General features: G+C 37.7%; 1 protein-coding gene across 6 annotated transcripts in view; it reads right to left on the bottom strand.

Moving 5' to 3' along the window:
- Nucleotides 1-18,953, bottom strand: part of NCOA6 (nuclear receptor coactivator 6) — a 63,223-nt gene that overhangs the window by 39,768 nt on the left and 4,502 nt on the right. For 3 of the 6 annotated variants that reach the window (XM_067554455.1, XM_067554454.1, XM_067554460.1), the window contains exons 2-6: nt 14,267-14,371; nt 9,454-9,608; nt 7,935-8,213; nt 4,504-4,659; nt 3,658-3,780 (exon numbers count right to left, since the gene is read on the bottom strand). In XM_067554455.1, the coding sequence (XP_067410556.1) occupies nt 3,658-3,780; nt 4,504-4,659; nt 7,935-8,169 (514 nt within the window). In that variant the 5' untranslated portion in view covers nt 8,170-8,213; nt 9,454-9,608; nt 14,267-14,371. Of the gene's footprint in view, nt 1-3,657; nt 3,781-4,503; nt 4,660-7,934; nt 8,214-9,453; nt 9,626-14,266; nt 14,372-18,953 lie in introns of those variants that run through there. The other 3 variants (XM_067554458.1, XM_067554456.1, XM_067554457.1) reach the window with 2 other exon arrangements.

Genomic DNA, 18,953 nt, shown 5'->3' with positions numbered 1-18,953 from the left:
AAATGCAAAAATAGATTAGATTAACGAATATTTCTCTAGGATGGAAACTTAAGAGACAAACTTTTGATTAATTTTTAAGTGCTTTATGACTGTTAAGCCAATATTTCACTGGGATAGAAATTTAGTTTCTTATATGTGGCTTCCATATTGACATTAGGTTGCTTATCACTTTTTCCAGCAACATGGTCACCTCTTTTAATGTGTTCAGAAATACCAAAAGGTAATTCAAAGCATGTTTTCATATTTATATATCTGTAAATAAAACCAAACATCTAAAATGTAAATAAACCATTCAAGTTTAACTTCTTGTTTTGGTACGGAATCAACAGAAAAAAAACAGTGCCATCCTAAGTCTTACAGTGATGGAATTATTAAACAGCAAAAATACATATAGTCCTCCTTTTATTTCTGGTGAGAAGCATTTCTTACCCGAAAAACTTCAGATTCTAGGATAAACAAAACAGACAACTTTATTCTAATGTATTCGTTATTTTATCTCTTAAAAGAAAAATTAGTTTTAATAAAAGTAATAATTTTAACTCAGACCACCTTTGAAAATTTTGCAGCTGATTTTTTGACAATGTTTAGTCAAATAATGTGAATGTGTAACATTCATAATAAAAAGCTATACAAACTTTATCAAAATACACTTTATGAAGTATTCATGTGTTTTCTTTATGTAATAGAGGCGATGCAAAAGAGGTAAAGTGATTTGCTTAAGGCCACATTCCAAATCAGTGGTAAAAACCAGGATTAGAACTCAGGACCTGAGGGATTACAATTTCTAATCTCATTCCTTCAGACTATCTGGATTCTTCCTGAAAGGGGGTTCCAGGGAGGATGGGGCTAGGCTGTTCTCGGTGGTGGCAGATGACAGAACAAGGAGCAACGGTCTCAAGTTGCAGGGCGGGAGGTCTAGGTTGGACCTTAGGAAAAGGTTTTTCACTAGGAGGGTGGTGAAGCACTGGAATGGGTTACCTAGGGAGTTGGTGGAATCTCCATCCTTAGAGGTTTTTAAGCTGAGGCTTGACAAAGCCCTGGCTGGGATGATATAGCTGAGGTTAGTCCTGCTTTGAGCAGGGGGTTGGACTAAATGACCTCCTAAGGTCCCTTCCAACTCTAATATTCTATGATTCTATGATTCATTCAAAAATAAAAAATAAATAAATAAAACCAGGAAATATTTTAAAATCAGAATATGTTAATTCAAAGTGATTTCTTTCCTGAAGTCTTCTAGCCTATTCAACCTCTCTGAAGAATGGATTTGTAGTGGGAATGGTACATTCTTCATTTTTTCCTCACACAATGAAGAAAAGGGACCACAAGAATCATTGGCAAACCCCATACCCCGCAAAGAAAAGCAAAAAAGGAAAAAAGGAACGGAGAATCAATCTGACTTTCATGAGCCTGTGGCAAACATTCTCTAGTCACAATAATGTACCTTTGATTTATTTTTCTGTGCTATACAGGCAGTAAAATGACTTACCTAAATTAATTTGGGAAAGTATTCTGAATCCCACACATACAAATTTAGCTCCTGATCCTGTAAAGCTTTAACCACGTGCCTAACTTTTAACAAATATAGTCCCATTGACTTGAACAGGACTACTCACTTGTAAGAAGTTACACATATACTCAAGTCTCTGCATGATCAGGTGTCTAGAAAATAATTAATGGGATGGACAGAAAAGGAGCATATGAAAAGCAATATTTGGAGGAAAAATTTCATAGTTTCACTCAAATAGGCTGAGATTTTCAAAAACATCTAAGGGAATTACGCACCAAAATATCTAACTTTCAACTGGAAGTACAAGGAGACTTAGGAAATGAAGCTCATTATGTACTCCTGGGGGAATTCTGCACCACTGCACGTGTGCAGAATTCATGTCCCCTGCAGAATTCCCCCTTCCCCCGCAGAAAATAGATTTTGCTGGAGGTGCTGCAATTACACATTTCACCCACTAGGGGCTGCTGTGGCACCAGAAGAGAGGGCAGCCAGCTCAGGGCAGGAGCAGCCGGCTGTGGAGAGGGAGGGAGCAGAAGCTGCCTTCCTCACAGTGCACTGTCCATGGTGGGGCCAGGTGAGGAGGCATAGAATATGGGAGAGGGGGAGGGTTGGACAGAGCAGGGCACACAGGGCTGGTGGGGGTGGGAGGGGAGGTCACAGACTAGGGTTTAGAAGGGCTCGTGGGGGGACAGCCTGGGACAGGGACACAGGAGCTAGTGGGATGACAGTACTGAGCCAGAGGCTGAATGGGAGTAGGGATGCAGAGACACATGAGGAAGGGAAGAAGGTGCAGGGACACATGGGGACTAGGGCAGATGTGCCTGACTAAATGAGAGAAGCTAGCGGACAGCCAGGGGCTGCATGGGGGAGGCTTCCTTAAAAAAACAAAAACAAAAAAACCCCTTTTCTATACTACTTCCACCTATACCCAACAACCCTCCAGGTTCACTCCCAGGCTCCTTCCCAACAATTACTTGCCTCTCCCTCAGCTCCTCCATTACCCCTGACTCCCCCAAGACTTTGCACTGCTTCTGAAAAGTGTGGGAAATGTGTTTCTGTATTGTAGTTTCAATGAATATTCTGTATCAATATGCCTAGTAAGGAATCTATTTGTCAAAAGACATTTCCTGAACCTTTTTTGTCATCTGTATTGTTACAGAAATACTTGCTGATAGGTATTTCGAAATAAATTACCAAAATAATTGAAACTGGCAATTATGTTATTTTGACATATAAAATATGCAGAATTTTACAAAATTTTTAAATATTGTGCACAGAATTTTTAATTTTGGTGCAGAATTTCCCCAGGAGTAATTATTATAGTGAATAGATTATCAGAGATTTTCATAGTGGAAGTAATACACATTCTATTTTACATTTTGTTAATTACAGTGACTTAACTACTCTTAAATTAATCAGATTTCCACCTACAATTTGCAATATGCAAATGTCTTTTCCACTCATTCCAGTGGATAGCTGTATTTTTGGTCCTAATCCATTATACTTTAGAAAGTCAATGAAAGCTCTCCATTTGTTAATATTTTTAAAAGTTATATTAAATCCTATTTTAATTGTTTTTTAAAAATGATTTTCTTTGCTTTGTAATTAAATGCCACTGTTAGAATACTTTAGAGAACAGTTTTCCTTTAACTTATTCAATAGTCTGACTTCCTGCAATTTGTGAGTTATACCGGCATGAGAGGATAATGGATGGTTTATATGCAGTTTTCTTTAAGCATACAACTTGATGAGAAATAGTTCTTCACTACAACAATCTATTCAATTTAATTGTTGACATATATGAAAACAGCCATACTAAAATATTATTTAGTAGAATTGAGTGAATAAAGCAAAAATGTGAGAATTTTTGTAAGATTTTAACATGAATTCACTTTTCTATGCTCCTGCACCTTGTGTGTTCACTATCTGAACTTTTAACTGAAATTCACTAGTATGAATGCTTGTAGAAAACAACACATGCAAGAATTCACATACTTTACATGAAATGGGGACACTGACACAGCAGGGAAAGTGGTATGCATACTGCTTATCTCTACTAGCAGTTATTGGTACAATCAGTGAAGTTACATGATAAGCTTAGTAATAGATTTAATAATGTATAACATTAAATTTAACAGAATTGAATTTACCTTGGCCACCCTGCATGGGAAATCCTGTCTCCATTCGTACTGAATTGCCTGCTCCCATGGGACCATTAATCCTGACATCTTGACTTCTATTTTGACTTAAAGCCAAGTTGATGGCACCTTCACCTGGAAGTAATATACAATTTGTGGAGCTGAATTATATGCATGAGGTGGTGGGCAAGGGAAAGAAAGGAAACACCCTACAAAGCAGCATTTAAAGATGGTATCAAAACCAGCAGTCCAAATTTTGACCTACTGTGTGCGCTTTGGAATATAGGGTGATTATGTAACACACTTTATTCTTGCTCACTCCTCAAATATGCGGTCAATATATTGAAAATGGAATTGTGGTCTTTAAGAAGCAAATAATAGAACATCCTGACAGAAAAGGACTGAAGTTTGCCCTGGCTTTGAACCTTACACACTGTGTTCTGGGCTTGTTCTTGTAGGATCATCCACGAGTGCAATTTTAATTGTGAAAGCCACTGATTTTGAGAAGAAAGCTTCACCTCAAACAGCAGCATGAACATATGTTTTTTTCCTAAAAGCTAAGTAATATGTCGGTAATAATATTCAGAAACACCTTTTACAGACTTTCAAGCTGCTCAAAGTCATGTAACTATTCATCAGTTTTATCATTAAACAACTCCTGAATGAACAAACTAAGTGTTGCTTCAATACAGCTACTGAAAAACCGACTGCTTCAGAAAACCAATCAAGACATTTCTCTAAATTAAGAAGTTTCAGAATGTCAGTGAAGCTCATTCTCAAGCACAAAAATTGCTTCTATCAATCCTGGAGTTTTAGCACTTCCACAACTTTAGAATCTCTTAACAGCAGGTGACATACCTTCAATTTGAACAGAGAGAATTCCCAAGTCACGGAGCTGCTGGTTGTTGTTCTGAGCCAGAATTCGCAGCCGCTCTGCAGCTTCACGGGGTATGTTAAATGTAACACGTACACTGTTCCAGGGTTCTACCTTCTGCAATTTTAACTTGTTGGATTCTTAGTTAAAAGAAAAATAGAATGAAATATTAAGTCATTTTTCAAACAAACAGTGCAATAATGTAGCAGAACACAGATGAAAAATGAGCTATCTGTTTGGCTTTCAAGATGATCAATGGTTATTCCAACAGGTGCAGATGGGGAAGTTCTCCCATACAGATGCGTAATCAAGCTACCTGCCAAACTATACCAGTTATTTTCCCTAAAAGTCAACTTCATGAAGAACAACACTGATGAAAACCAATACACCATAGCCAACATAGTAACTCAATGAGGCTATCTGAAAATTAAAAACTTTGTGTGTGTAGACTAGTTTAGGAGGGTGTAACTATTGAAAGCAAATGGGCATATGGAGAAGCCGAGTTCCAGACTGAGTCAGTTTTCCATTCTTACAACATATGTGGTTCTGAAACTTGTATAAAAAATATTTTTAAAAGACCTGCAGAAAGCCCTATGAGACACCACTTATCAGTAGCATCTATGAAGAACATACATCCTTAACATCAACTAACTTTCTTAACCTCTTGATAATTATATCCAACCCATATTTAGAGAGCATATACAAGAAGCATATGTAAAACTTCACAGGAAAACTAGCTACATTAAATCTATTCAGTCTCCTCTATGTAGATCATCAATTATTGAAAAAGTAATAAGAGAGAGCCAGAATAGATATGGGAAAGGCAAATCATCCTGGATACATTTAGTTAAATTATACTTATCCAAAACATATCACTAAGTAGCATATTAAAATCATCTAAAATTATTCCTTATACAGATTTACAGATCTATAATTTTAACCTCTTTTCAAGAGTCTCGCTATAATTTGGGCCTATAGTTGTTGTTTCCCAAATCACTTGATGTTTCCCAAAGAAACAAAAGACTTATTAAATTTGTTAACTGTTCCTTAATATCATCACTCTATCATCATCCTTAATATCATCAGCTCTATTGTCCTGTTTATCGTCTTTTGTACCCACAGACATTGCCTCCAAGGTTAAGTTATTTAATCCTCCTTGTCACACTGATGTAAAGAACAAATTCTTCTGCCATTTCATTTTCTTTAAAATTATAGTTTTTTATTTTCCCCCCATTTATCAATGGCCTTGTTGGATCTAAGTTTTTACTCCTAAAAAGATATAATATAGAGCTCATTACTAGTTTTAATACTCTTAGCTATTAATGATTCATTTTCCCTTCTTGCCCTTCAAACACTATTTATCTCTGGTTCTTATACTGGTCTAACAAAGATACAGTTTACACCCCCTATACTTTTTGAGCTCTTAAATGAGGTTAAATGATTTGCCACTCATTTACATTAATTTTAGAAGTTTTAGTTTTACATAGAAGCATGCATTTTTAAACCAACTTCTTCATTTCTTTAGGTTCTGACCAATGTTCATCAACTCTACCATAAACACTGGTAATTGATTTCACTCTGTAGATCCATCCTTTTATTGAATCCAGTTTATCAAATACACAAAAATTAAATGGTCTTGCATGAAAATGTGTTAATCATTTTATATCTGTAATTGTGTTTTTTTAAAAGCACCTATTGCCATAGTTTAATATATGCTATATAAACTGAGTGGGATTTGCTCAAATTAACTACAGATCCACACTAACTCTTACTAAAGGCAGTGAAGACTCCCATCAGTGAGAACTGGATCAGCTCCTGACTGACTAAGGTACAGAATGAAGAGAAGAGAATAACAGGAGGTGAAAAAGATTTGTTTTGAGCATTTTAGACTTGGTAGACCAATTATATTATAATTAATAATTACCCTACATTGTGTAAAGAGATCCATGATAACAGGAAATATTTAAAATCTGACCCATAACATAAATGGGCCAATATGCAAACACATAAAATTGACTATATGGAATAGAGGGGTCAATTCTTAGAGCAAGAAAAGGAACCTTCCACACAATCTGAGACAGATGACAGTCTACCCTTCCAGAGAATCAGAAAGGGTGTGGCCCAAGAACACTGTACAGGAAAAATGTGTCTAGGACAGTGTTTCTCAATTAAATTTGGCCACGGAACCCTTTTGAACTCGATAAATAATTGCGGAACCCCCCAAACTCTTAACAGTATTTTTACATATGGGGCCAAAAAAAAAAGTAGAAATAAGCAAATTATATACCAGCGTTTCTCAATTAAATTACACTCATACTCGATACCCTCCGCCGAAAAAACCGGGACATCTTCCCTTTTTCGGCGGTGCGGAGAACACCTGCTCTGGGCGGCACGATGTCACTTTCTCGCGGAACCCTAACAGTGTTACCGCGGAACACCAGTTGAGAAACACTGGTCTAGGAGAAAGAGCCTATTACAATAAGGCTTGTCTTCATGGGAAAGTTATTTTGGTATAAACAAAGGTATCAATTTAAACTGCTATAGTTATATCGCTATAGCCTCCATTTTGGTTTATCTTCTGTTGCTTGGGAAGGGGTTTAAGCTAAAACAAAAAAGCCACTTATATTGGAATAAGAGTATCCACACAGAGCCGTATACAATTAAAATTAAAGTTAGTTTATAGTTTAATTTAATTATACCGGTATAACTGGTAAAATTCTCTTGTTTAGACAAACCCTAAAATGGGAGTAAAACCATTTACATAGATCTTTTCTACAGAAATAGAGCTCTCTACTGGCTGGGAAAAAACCTTAAAAAGGATTCTAAGTATGGCAGCTAACTCTTTAACCTGTTTTATTTTGGATGTTTATCTATTATACATATATACTATTTATTTTTAAAGTCCTGACCAGTTTTCTAGACATATATAACAACTATTCAGTCTCTCTCTGGAATGGGGAAAAGCAGCATACATTATGGATCTTGTGCTGGTCTTAACAGGGAAGCTGTAGGAAGTTTTCAGCTGTATACACAATTCATGGGTATCTCAGAAAGTCTGTGGGTGCAGATGGGACATGGAACAAAATGCTAAACACAAACATGCATGTAACTTTTTGTAAAAATGAATTAAAAAGTTGAGAGTGGGATATGGGAATTCTGTAAGTGGGAGGAAAAATGCTGAACTAATACAATCAGAATGATTTTAAGTAGCTAAAGAATTTCAGAACATGTTTTTGCTCTATACTGCCTAGAGAGAAAGTACTATAAATTTTTACAAAAAAATAATCCCAATATATTTTATCAGAGTCTAGATAATTTAATTTAGAACAATATGACTTGGGTGTGTGCATATGTATATAACTAGTTATAAAGCATTTCAAGGAAGCAGAAGTTGAAAAGTAAGAAAATGGATTACCCATGTGTAAAAGTCCAGGTACATTCTTCAATATGATACCCAGTTTCTGTTTAAAGTCTTTGTCATTTATATTTCCTTTAAAAGCTACAAAGATGGTGGAATCTTCAGGAGTAAAATCCTGTTTTAGGTCATCTTCCTCCAGTCTGGAGTCAAAATCCACCTCCAAGTCTTCCATAGTTGAGGAAAGCAAGGAAGCATAGGTTTCTTTTAAGTTAGGTAGATCATCCAAAACCATGGCTATTTTCCAGCAATGCAAGTCAGTCAGACGTTAAGGAGATGCTTTGAAGGGGGGAAAAAAATAATGCATTATAAAATAGGTACAATTAGGCATCTTAACCAAAACCATGATATATAACAATTTGAACACTAGAGGTTATTTTCTAGAGGAACAAGGAAGGACACAAAAGTGCTACAGTGTTACATTTGCTACGTGTACCCAATGCAGATTATTCTAAAATAACATGGTACAACAGTAACTGTCTGTCGGTCCAATAAAAGATATTACAGGAGTGGCCTGACACATCCCGCAAGACCCCGCTCTTCCCTATGCAGAATCCTCTAGCACCATCACCCTGCCACAGGGCAGAAGCTCTGAGTTTCTCACCCCAGTCTGGTAGGTGGAGAATGAGGACCGGGAGACTGGGAGGGGAGCAGTATAGGAGGCTTTGCCAGCTGCACTTTAACTGTAAAAGAACTGCTTGCAGCTCATGACCCACAGTTTGGTCACCCCTGAGATATTTCACCCTCCTTGTCTCTCTAAAACAAAGCAGAAGTGGAAGAGAAGGAGAAGGGCAGCAGCCTTAAAGCTGTTCAGAGGACAACCAGTGGCCCCTATTACAGCTGGAGATGTCACTGCTACTCCACCTTAGTGCCTCCACCACTACCAAGACTACCACCACACCATCTTGAACAACAGATGGTAGGATAAAGGTAGCAGCAGCAGAATTAAGGCAGCATGCTTCCAATTTTTTTTCCTTTTCTCTCCAGCCATAAACATTTAAAGCATTAAAGAGGAGACATGAATCAAGCAGAAACAGTTATGGCAGGCAAATAGAATGGTCCCTGCACTGTCATGTAACTTTTCTTAATTTTATACAGTTATTATATATGTAGCATCAACAGCATGCTTTATAATTTTATAAAGATATTGGTCCTCAAAAACTTCTCTTATGCCTAATGCCTCTAGTAAGATTTTCCTAAAGCATTACTGGGGGAACCAGCCAGTCTGATAAAGAAAACCAAAATGGATTCAAAATTAGTGGCAACAATTGCAGGAGAGTTAGGAGTGAGTATCAAGGTGTCCTTGTCAACAGATATTTTGGGCAGTTCAGAGCACCTCGGAGAAGACTAAATACAAAAAATGAAAGCAACAGATGCCAAATGAGAGAAGGCCACAGAACTCTTTGAAACCCTGGCTGCCAAAGTCACAAAGAATACAGACAGAATAAAGGAGGCCAAGTTTTCCACTGCCAATGTGGAAAGCACACAGAGGCTGCCAACAAGAAAATAAATAACCCACCATGCGACCCAATATCAGGGGCTGCAAGACAAACAAGTTGATCTTGAAAATTGTAGCCATCGTAATACCCAGGTAGTTGGTCTGCCTGAGAAAACTGAAGGGAGTTTGTTCACAGAATTCTTCAGCACTTGACTATCAGAAGTACTCAAGTTGACCTGCAAAGGTAACCAGTTAAAAATCAATTGCACTCTCTTCCCAGTAGCAGAAAAAGGAGAGCACCTGATATTGATCCCGATACACTACTTTACAGATAAAATGCTTGTGGTTAGACACTGCTAGGAAATTGAAAAATTTAAAAACATTCCCTTATTAAGTTAGTTATCCAAGATTTGCGTATGGAGATAGAAAGAAATGCCAAGCTTTTAACCAAGCCAAAGGCAATATCGGGGATCTGAAATGCAATATGAACTCCTTTACCCAGATAAATCATAGTGAAAGAAGTCCACAATCATCTTTTTACCCAACAAAGCTTAGCCTTTGGCTAGCTACTATGATCTATGTCCAGATGAGACTTGAACCATCCTTTTTTACATATCACAATATACACATTTGGCAAAGATCTCTGAATCCCTGACAGACCTAGAACCTACATGGTCTTTAAGGCTTAGTTCTTTCAACTGGGTTTTGGGTGGCTGACATTCTACTAATTCTTGTTTAATGTTTCTGATATTTTTATTTTATGGAATTTGTAGCACCAGCAATAAACCCTACTGGGATTCAAGGAGGTCACAATTGTAATCCAAGAGCTCGTCTACATGGCAAGGTAAAACACATTAGAAGGGTGTGGTTTGTAAACTGCTGTAATATGCTCAGCTCTGACTGCCCTGGGTAGACCCTACTGGCACAAACAAAAAGGTACCTAGATTGCACCAGTAAGATCCACATGGAGCAGTTAAGAGTGCAGCACATTACAGCACTTGACAAATCACCCTTGTAATGTGTTTTGCTGGCACTGTGTAGACAAGCTCAAAGCTATCAGTTTTTATCTGATGTTATGCCTGTATATACATACTATTTCTATACTACACTATGGCAGTTGATGATAGGAGAAGCTCAACACTTGTGTCAAGGGCATGTTATTTTCTCCCAGTGCTAGCTCTTGCAAAGGACTGGAGACCTGTTAAACAGGCATATATGTCACTGGTCATAAATTGTCTGGTTATCCTACTACCCAATTAGGCTTTCTGTACATTGCTGAAACAGTTTCTGTCCTGCCTTACCCAACAGTTAAATTGTTTAAAGGACCAGTTAAGAAGACCCATTCCTGAAAGCCATCGTCAGCAACAGATGAAATTTCCTAACAGACAGGATTGTCAGGAACGCACAATTTTGAGGTCAATACAAAATTCAGAAGCATGTATCAAAACATTTATAGCTAAGAACTGCAGTCTAGTTTCTTAGCCTGAATGAAAACCTCAGGGTAGAGCTTAAAGATGATTTGCAAAAGGAGTAAAAAAATGACTTGGCCCCTTCCTTAAAAGGGGAGGGGAGGGGGGGGAGAAGAAAACATCTGAAAAAGCTTTAAAATGAGCTTGGACTTCAGTTTTATATATATTGATTATATAATTTAAAATACACACAAAAATTATGCCAACAAACTGTTAAGGCTGTAAAGTCCAGCACTCAGAAGTTAGGAATGCCACAACTAAGACAGTGCATGCAATTAGTTCAGGCCCCTTGTGTGGATGTATTATGACACCATCTTTAAATTACATAATTGCATACTAATTTTACCATAGGACCTTTGCCTCATTCAGCACAGAGGATGAATGATGTTCATTGAAACCTTGCCCTGAAAACAATGATTAATATCTTCATGGGTTTTTCCATAGTGCTCATCACTACAGTACCAGAATGCTTCACAAACATTAATGAATTTATTTTTGCAACACTCTGGTGGAGAGAGTTGTTATTCCCATTTTACAGCTAGGGAATGGAGGCACAGGGCGATTAATTAAGTGTCCAATTAAGAGCATTTAATTAGAGGCACCTAGGATCTGATTTTTTCAGAATATTCAGCATTACATATGGTCAAAGAACAGCTCCCATTGAATTCAACTGCAGATGAGTGTGCAAGTCAGGCACTCAGAAAATGAGGAATACACATACAGTGCCAATTGTGAAAAGTCTGGTTTAACTGACTTACTAGCATCAAATAGTAGGAACTCTGGTAGAGACAGGGATAGAATCCAGTTCTCCAACACAGCATTTAACTGCCAGAACCATGAGACTCTTCCTGCAGTCCCCTACTTCATTCACTACACATCTTTCAACTTCTGCAGCACACAAAGCAGGAGGCCTAAAGACAACATCCTCTTTCACTACACAACTTGGATTCATCCCCAGAGCAGGCCCATCCTGTGCACTGAATGAGGCAGGAGGCCTGTGGAAAATAGTATGTGATCATGCAATTAAAGACTTTATCATAATGCATACTCACAAGGGAAGTGAATTAAGAATGCACAGGCAACTGTATGTTTACCATTTCTTAACTTTTGAGTCCTTGACTTTGCAACTTTAATGTTCTTTCAAGATAGTTGTGTGTGTGTAATATGATATGCAAACATAGGTAGATATTGTCTGTGCTATTCTTCCTGGAAGACACTAGACAATCAAATGAAAAGAGGATCAGCAGGATGACAATGCAAGAATTAAAGAAGTGAGGAAAGAAACCCTGAGCAATTGAAAGAAAAGAATTTTAGTTATTGTTTAAAACTGTGTTTTGTTAGGTGTTTTCTGTTTTGTTTACATACCTATTTAACTGAAATGCCTGAATACATTGCCAGGAGAAAGGAACTCTATTTAGAATTCAGTACACCTCCCCTTAAATTAAGGATTGAGAAAGCCCCACTACAGTTCTCTGCACCGCCAGCATGAAAGACAGACATGATATTGCTGAAATTTCTAAACTAGAAGAAAAAGGAAAGCTTTTTTGTTTTGGAAAAGCCTTTCGGGCCTTCTTCGTACTCATGAAGAAGCAAATAAATAAAATAAAGGCAAAACCTCAATAGTCCTTTGCAAAACTATTTCAATAAGCAAACAGAAGACGTCTTACAGAGAGGTAAGTACGATGATGTAGGCAGGCAAAGTGTGATAGAGTTCACTTAGTGTTATACTGTACATTATACATAACCTCTCAATAGTCTCTCCCATTATATCTGAAGCAGTAATCTTTCACCAATTACGAGTCAAACAGACCTATGGCCCTTTTAAATTGTGATATTAGAATCTTCAGAAGAATGCTGCAGTTCAAATTGCAATCCATCATCCTGCTCTTAACATGCCCAGATCTGACAGGATTTGTTAAATTAGAAACACAGCAGACAAAACACTTCACAGGTGCTAATATAACAGAGTTTGCTAAATCTGAAAGGATCGCAGACATTGTTTCACTTGACAAGGAAAGCCTTTGATTGCACTGAATGGGCGTTTTGAGATTTTCTTTATGTTTAGGTTGGGTTCTAAGACTATAGCTACATTGTGCCACAGTGCAGACTGTAGGGTGTGAATTGCAGAGAGCACGAAAGGGTTGTATACCGTGTGAACACTACTCACACAAACTAAAAGGTAACTGGTTTGCATTAATGTAGTCCTGTTTGAAAGAGATAAACATGTAAACAGTTATTGGGCCAAAGACTGTCCATTGATTTTGGCACCCATCTGGGAGAGTAGGAGACCCAGGGTCTGCTCCCCTTGTTCCACTCACTCTTTCATTATTTATCCACAGTGAACAGCTCCAACAGGAGAGATTGAGGGAGTTCCATATCAGAATATCTCACAGCTCTATGGTTACAGTACTCTCCTGAGAGGTGGCAGACCCCTGTTCAATTCTCTCCCCCAGCAGCAGACTTGATCCTGGGTCTCTCATATCCCAGATGAGTACTCTAACCACTGGACTTAAAAGTTAGAAGGTGGGTACCACCACCTCCACTTCTGGAGGTTTTGTGTGGCACCTAACTCATTCCTGCAAGAAACTATTTACGCTTCTAACCCCTATGATTTCAGGAGAAAGTCCTGTGGATTGCTAAGCAGAGAGAACTCCCTGCTGTCAGGCTTCTGCACTTACCTCTGAGACACAGACCAGGTCTAGTACACAACCTTTTGTCAGTACCTCCCATTGTAAAAGTTAAGTGTCATGAAACTTAAGGTTGCAATGCCTAAATACCTTCGTGGGCCCCACCCTAAGTAACTAATTAAGTCTACAAAAACAACACACCATCACCACACTTAGACAACAGAGGTCCGTAGCACTGAGTGTCCATGACCACACTGTAGATCTTTATTTCAGAAGTGTAAGACATCCACAGAGTTATAAAACAACCAATCTATTAAAACTTCCATCGTATTACATCGTTGTGTTTGGCACAAGTCCTGTAAAAACTCTGAAAAAGCAAACTGCGGTCTGCTGTGTTTTAACACTGCATGCACAGAAAGAGATGAGAAACCAATGTTATAATGTATAAAAATCCCTGAAAAGAAACAAACTCAAATATATATTAGATTTCACTTTAGTTTTAGTAACCTGTATAAACTGTTACTTACTGAGCTCTAACCTTTGCTCCCCATAGCAACAGGGATGGTGAACATAATGCAAGCAGCACAACTGGCCCCTCTGACTGAAAGGTGGGTATACATGTACATGCTTCATGTTGATCACTGAACCCTATGTGGCAGACTGAAAAAGCAGCTCGGAGAGCAGACTCCTGACCTCCACTTCAAAATTGAAGCAATGTGACCAACTTTGAGTTGTCTTTTTGTTTTTTTAAAGGTTGGAAAATAGATCTCCAAAAGCCATACATACTCTTTTTCTTACCTGAGACTTCCTTAATGTGTGTCATTTATGCAGCTCTTCATTAAACTCAGACTACAGAGCATTTTTAAATAACCATATCCTACAGCAGTGCCCGTAGTGAAAACCCTGAAAGAAAAACAAATGTGGTTCATAAGACAAAAGTAGTAGTCCATATGATACAAATCTAGCCCATAATAGTGTTTTCAGTGAAAACTTAAAAAAAAAAAAAAAAAAAAAAACCACCACTCCAACATTTTGCTGCAAAAATCAAATAACTGTTTACCACTTGTACTGACAACACAAAATGTTTTTGTAGGTGGTAGGAACAATTTTTATATTATAATTCATAAAAATTGAAAGTCAGTAATTGTGTCGGTTTCATGACATTTTCTAGGAAAAGTTCTGTGCCTGCCTCTATTTTTGCTCACTAGGGAGGCTGACCCCAAAATCAGAAACTGAGGAAGGGGCAAGAAGAGACAAAAAGCTCAGAGAGGTGGAGCTTCAAGTTTATATGACATCTACTAGCCAGATACCAATACAAAACAAGATCCAGGGATACCACCAAAGCAGAAAACCCAACACTCTCCCCTTTCCCAGCAGCTGGTGGCAGGAGATGGGAATCTCACCAGAACACTGCCCTTGGAACTTGCTAGTGGAGCCCTCTTTCCCTCCCTATCTTTCACATGTAACTTTGAGCTCTCCCTCTGGGAGTTGTCTAATAACTTTTTCAAGCCTTGCATATTTAAAAACATGAGTCAAAAACACTGCAGAAATTACCATCTTGGCCTGGGAGGTGATGTAATGTTAAACACAAACTGAGACTTGAGTGGCAAAAATGTATCTACAGGGTCTCCAGTTACCTTAAAGGACAAACACACCTTTCTAAACCTATCAAACATCAAACTGATAGGGAGAAACAAATGTCTTTTGATTGAAAGAGGGTTATCTTGTAAGTAAGATTTCAATATTCGGTAACTAAATTTAAGACCAGATTAACACTGCTTTCTATAGTACTTGTCTAGGACATTGCTGTTTGGTGATTCTCTCTCTATTTCTGTAAAATGAAAGAATATTTAAGTAGTCATTTAAGTCTAAAAGAAATGGCTCTTTGAACAATTACGTGATTCAGTTACTGAGGGGGCTTCAGAGAGTAGACCTGATCCCTGACCTAAGAAGACACAGAGCCAGGATTAAGTAACCGCATAGGTAGAAGCTCACATGCATAAAGACTGTGGTCTCTCTCTCTCTCCAAATAGGAGGGCCAGACAGAGATGTTGTGAGACAGTCAGAAGACCTTAAAAATGCTAGGTAGAATTATGATACACATTTGAGAGAAGTGCAGTCGATGTTTAATATTTTATTTTACACACCACAACATCAACATTAGATGTAACTGATCACTTGCCAGGAATTTGCTATGTGAACTGAAGAAGCTGAGGTGAATTGGTATGAAGTTCTCACAGAGGAAGTTTTACACATCTCCTACATGCCTGGCATTAATAGTATAAAGCCACCGTGGTTACTTAACTTAAAATATTAGAAAAAGGTAAGTTCTTGGCAACCATCCAGAAGTTAATGGCTACAATTACAATTAAGATTATTATAATGTTTAAATTAGAGTTTGTAGCGATAAATATTTAAACAGGTTTGAGAACTGTTTATTGTTTATGCTAGCTCTTCCTATAAACCTGAAACAATGAGACCCTTTGAAAAAAAAAATCTTTCTTCCATATTTCTGCAAGGTATGAAGAGGCAACTTGTTAGGATGTAGGTGATCTTGGGTGTAAGGCATACTGATATGCATGAATAGAATTTTCTTCTGTTTTATGGTGGCTTCATTTGTTAGAATTCCATAACCTTCATAACCAATCACTCTTTTTAGGGAATTTAAATGATGTCCCTTGACATATTTCCATTACTGAGACATTCTAACTTTTATTGTACAAAAAGCTAACTGATCAGCTCCCCAAGCGTGACTGAAGAATAAGAAACCAAATTCCAATTGCAACTAGTCACTTACCTAAAAAGATTAATATTTTCAGAGGTTAGGTCCAAATAAAGGGAGATATCCCCCCAGCCCATTTGTTACAAATTTATTTAAAGCGTTAACATTGTTACTGGGACTTGCTTTCTGTAAAATTTAATAACCGAATGGTGCAGTACAATTAGCCAAATTGTTAGTCTCCTGTAAAAGGGAACATTTCCATTTGGAAACAATATAAATATAATTTTCTGTTCCAAAAGAAAGCCAGAGTTTTATAGTAATGCAGTATTTCATTAAGATACACAGACACGTCAAGCAGTCATTAAACACACACAATGAAATAATCAGTTAATTAAAATTACATATATTTTTCTGATGATAAACTGTGCTTCAGTTTGATTTTCCAAGTGCAGCGAGGGAACTCATTTTTAATTATGGTGAGACAGTCCATAGTTAATGTTGTGACAAGATTTCTACTGAAAGGTCACTTTACCCACAACTAAACCAATTTGGCTCAAGGTTCTTATAATTACTTCTGTCAGAAAAGTCTTGGTAGTATTTATAAAATTTGGGCATAATCAGACCAGGAATTCATGTTTTGAAATAAAAAGGTTTTATCTGCAAACTTTTTTGCCAAATACTAAGCAGCAGCATGGCTGAAGAACTTCAAATCTGATTTATTCTGCTGTCCCCACTGTGAAAGTATTCTTTGAATGGATCTATAAAAGTCCAGCAATTCTAAAATAATCAATGTTTTAAAGTACGAAAATACAGCATTATGATACTACAAACAATTTTAACATCATACCTTCCTCATGAGGCTTAAAAATCAAATTGCCAGCAGCAACTAAGAGAATTTTCCAGACAAGTAAGGCATGTCAATTTTTGCACAATTTTAGCTTTCATTTTTAAATACATGTATTTTTAACCTTCAAAGTTAAAATCTTTTTGTACCTGAGCCCACACATTGGTATGTTCCTGATTCTGCAAACACCAGTGTCTTCTACTGCTTCAGCTTTGCCAAGCAGAAGCAGAGCGAAATTAACAAGATTCTTCTTAGTATCACTGATGCTACTAAAAAAACTGTGATCAGCAGTGAAGCTGAGAAGAATCATGTCAATTTCATCCTGCAACTGTGTAGGAAATCTATGACCCATAGGAAAGGAAAACCCCTAAGCTATTCACATGGGAGGACCAAAAGAAGCAGAGAGTTAGAGACCTTCCCATGCTGAAGCCAAGAAACTAGGCAAGGAGCAGCATAGCGCACAGCTCCAAACGCACAACTGTCAAGAAACTCCCGAGTGGAGGGAAGAGAGTGAGAATTCCTTCTCTCTTCCAACAACCAGAGGCAAGATGAGAGGACTAAAAGAGGGGGGAGGGGTGAAGAGTGAGGAGGTTTAAATTTATCAGATGCCTATTAGTGCTAGCCAGAAGCAGGTACAAAAGGTACAGCCTCCATGAAGGGCTCAGTACTCTGTTAGGATTTATTATTTTATTTACACATCTTAAATTACATATCCAAGGGTTTGAGGATGTACACAACACATAGTAGCCAGAGTGAAAAATATCTGTACCATTCCCTCAAATGCACACAGATTGAACAAAATCAAAAATAGGGCACACTCAATCCAAAATAAAACCAGGCAGCTGCACTTATTTATTTAAATCAGTTATCAAATTGTGTATAGTAAAGGTCACACTGCCTCTCTCTCCTGTACCTCTCAAACTCTCCCACTGTTTCACTAATCCCCCCGCCCCCCACAGCACGATATATGGCGCAAAGGGGGGTGGCACTACATCTTGAGACCACTTCAAATGAAGCTGGTGCAGGCTGTAGCAGCCCAATTATCAAGTGGAGTGTCATGGCAGAAGCACACTACTCTAACAGATGAGAGCTTTAAAAGTTAACGCTAGAAGTTGGTACCTGTGGTTATGTAAGAGATTGCCCTTCTCCCCCTGTCATACTGCCACAACAGAAGTCAACTGAAGCACTATCTGGAGCTCCCTCGTGATAGAAAAAGATCACTATTAGCAGGATGTTATCCATGCATTCTCTCAACTCTCAAACTTCTTTTAAGTTCATTCAGATGTATTAACCTTCCAGTTACACTGCAATGTTCCACTATTTTAATTTTTCTTTTGTAAATGTATTTACTGTTAAGCGCAACCAAGAAATTAGCAATTTAGCCATGACAGAATGGGCAGGTTTTTGTTATTTTGGATTAAGGTAGGATATTATCAATTTTAAATTGCATGAGTGCCCATAGCATAGGATGGGGACCTGTTCATAAATATCTAACAATAGCATCCACACTGAAAGAACAAAATAAATAAAATTAGAATTCTGGTGGACCAATGTGTTGAAAGGAATTCAAGAGTCAAGGATCTCACTTTAAAAATCTTGCCACCTGCCCTCCTGTTAAATCAAAATATTAGCTGATCTCTCAACTCCAGAAGTATCACACAAGAAGAGAGACTGATTTTAAAAGTTAGTCAGGATACAAAATAGTTAGAGCTTCATGAGTTTAACACACGACTTTGGTTTACACCTAAAAATTTATTACAAAATAGCACAGATCAAGGAGCACTAGTCAAAACACACCTTCTACAAGAAGCACTGCTAAATAAGTGGCTAAAGTTTCCCAATGGCCTAAAGCCAGAGCTCCACATAGAAAACATTGCAGTGATCTATGCTGGAGATCATAAAGATGTGAATAAGGGTGG

The sequence above is a fragment of the Emydura macquarii genome, unplaced genomic scaffold, assembly GCF_026122565.2.
Source record: "Emydura macquarii macquarii isolate MOO-44397 ecotype Brisbane River unplaced genomic scaffold, CSIRO-AGI_Emac_v2 contig_1483, whole genome shotgun sequence".
NCBI lineage: Eukaryota > Metazoa > Chordata > Testudines > Chelidae > Emydura > Emydura macquarii.
Note: the sequence above shows the minus strand (reverse complement) of the source record. Positions and strands in the feature narration are given on the sequence as shown.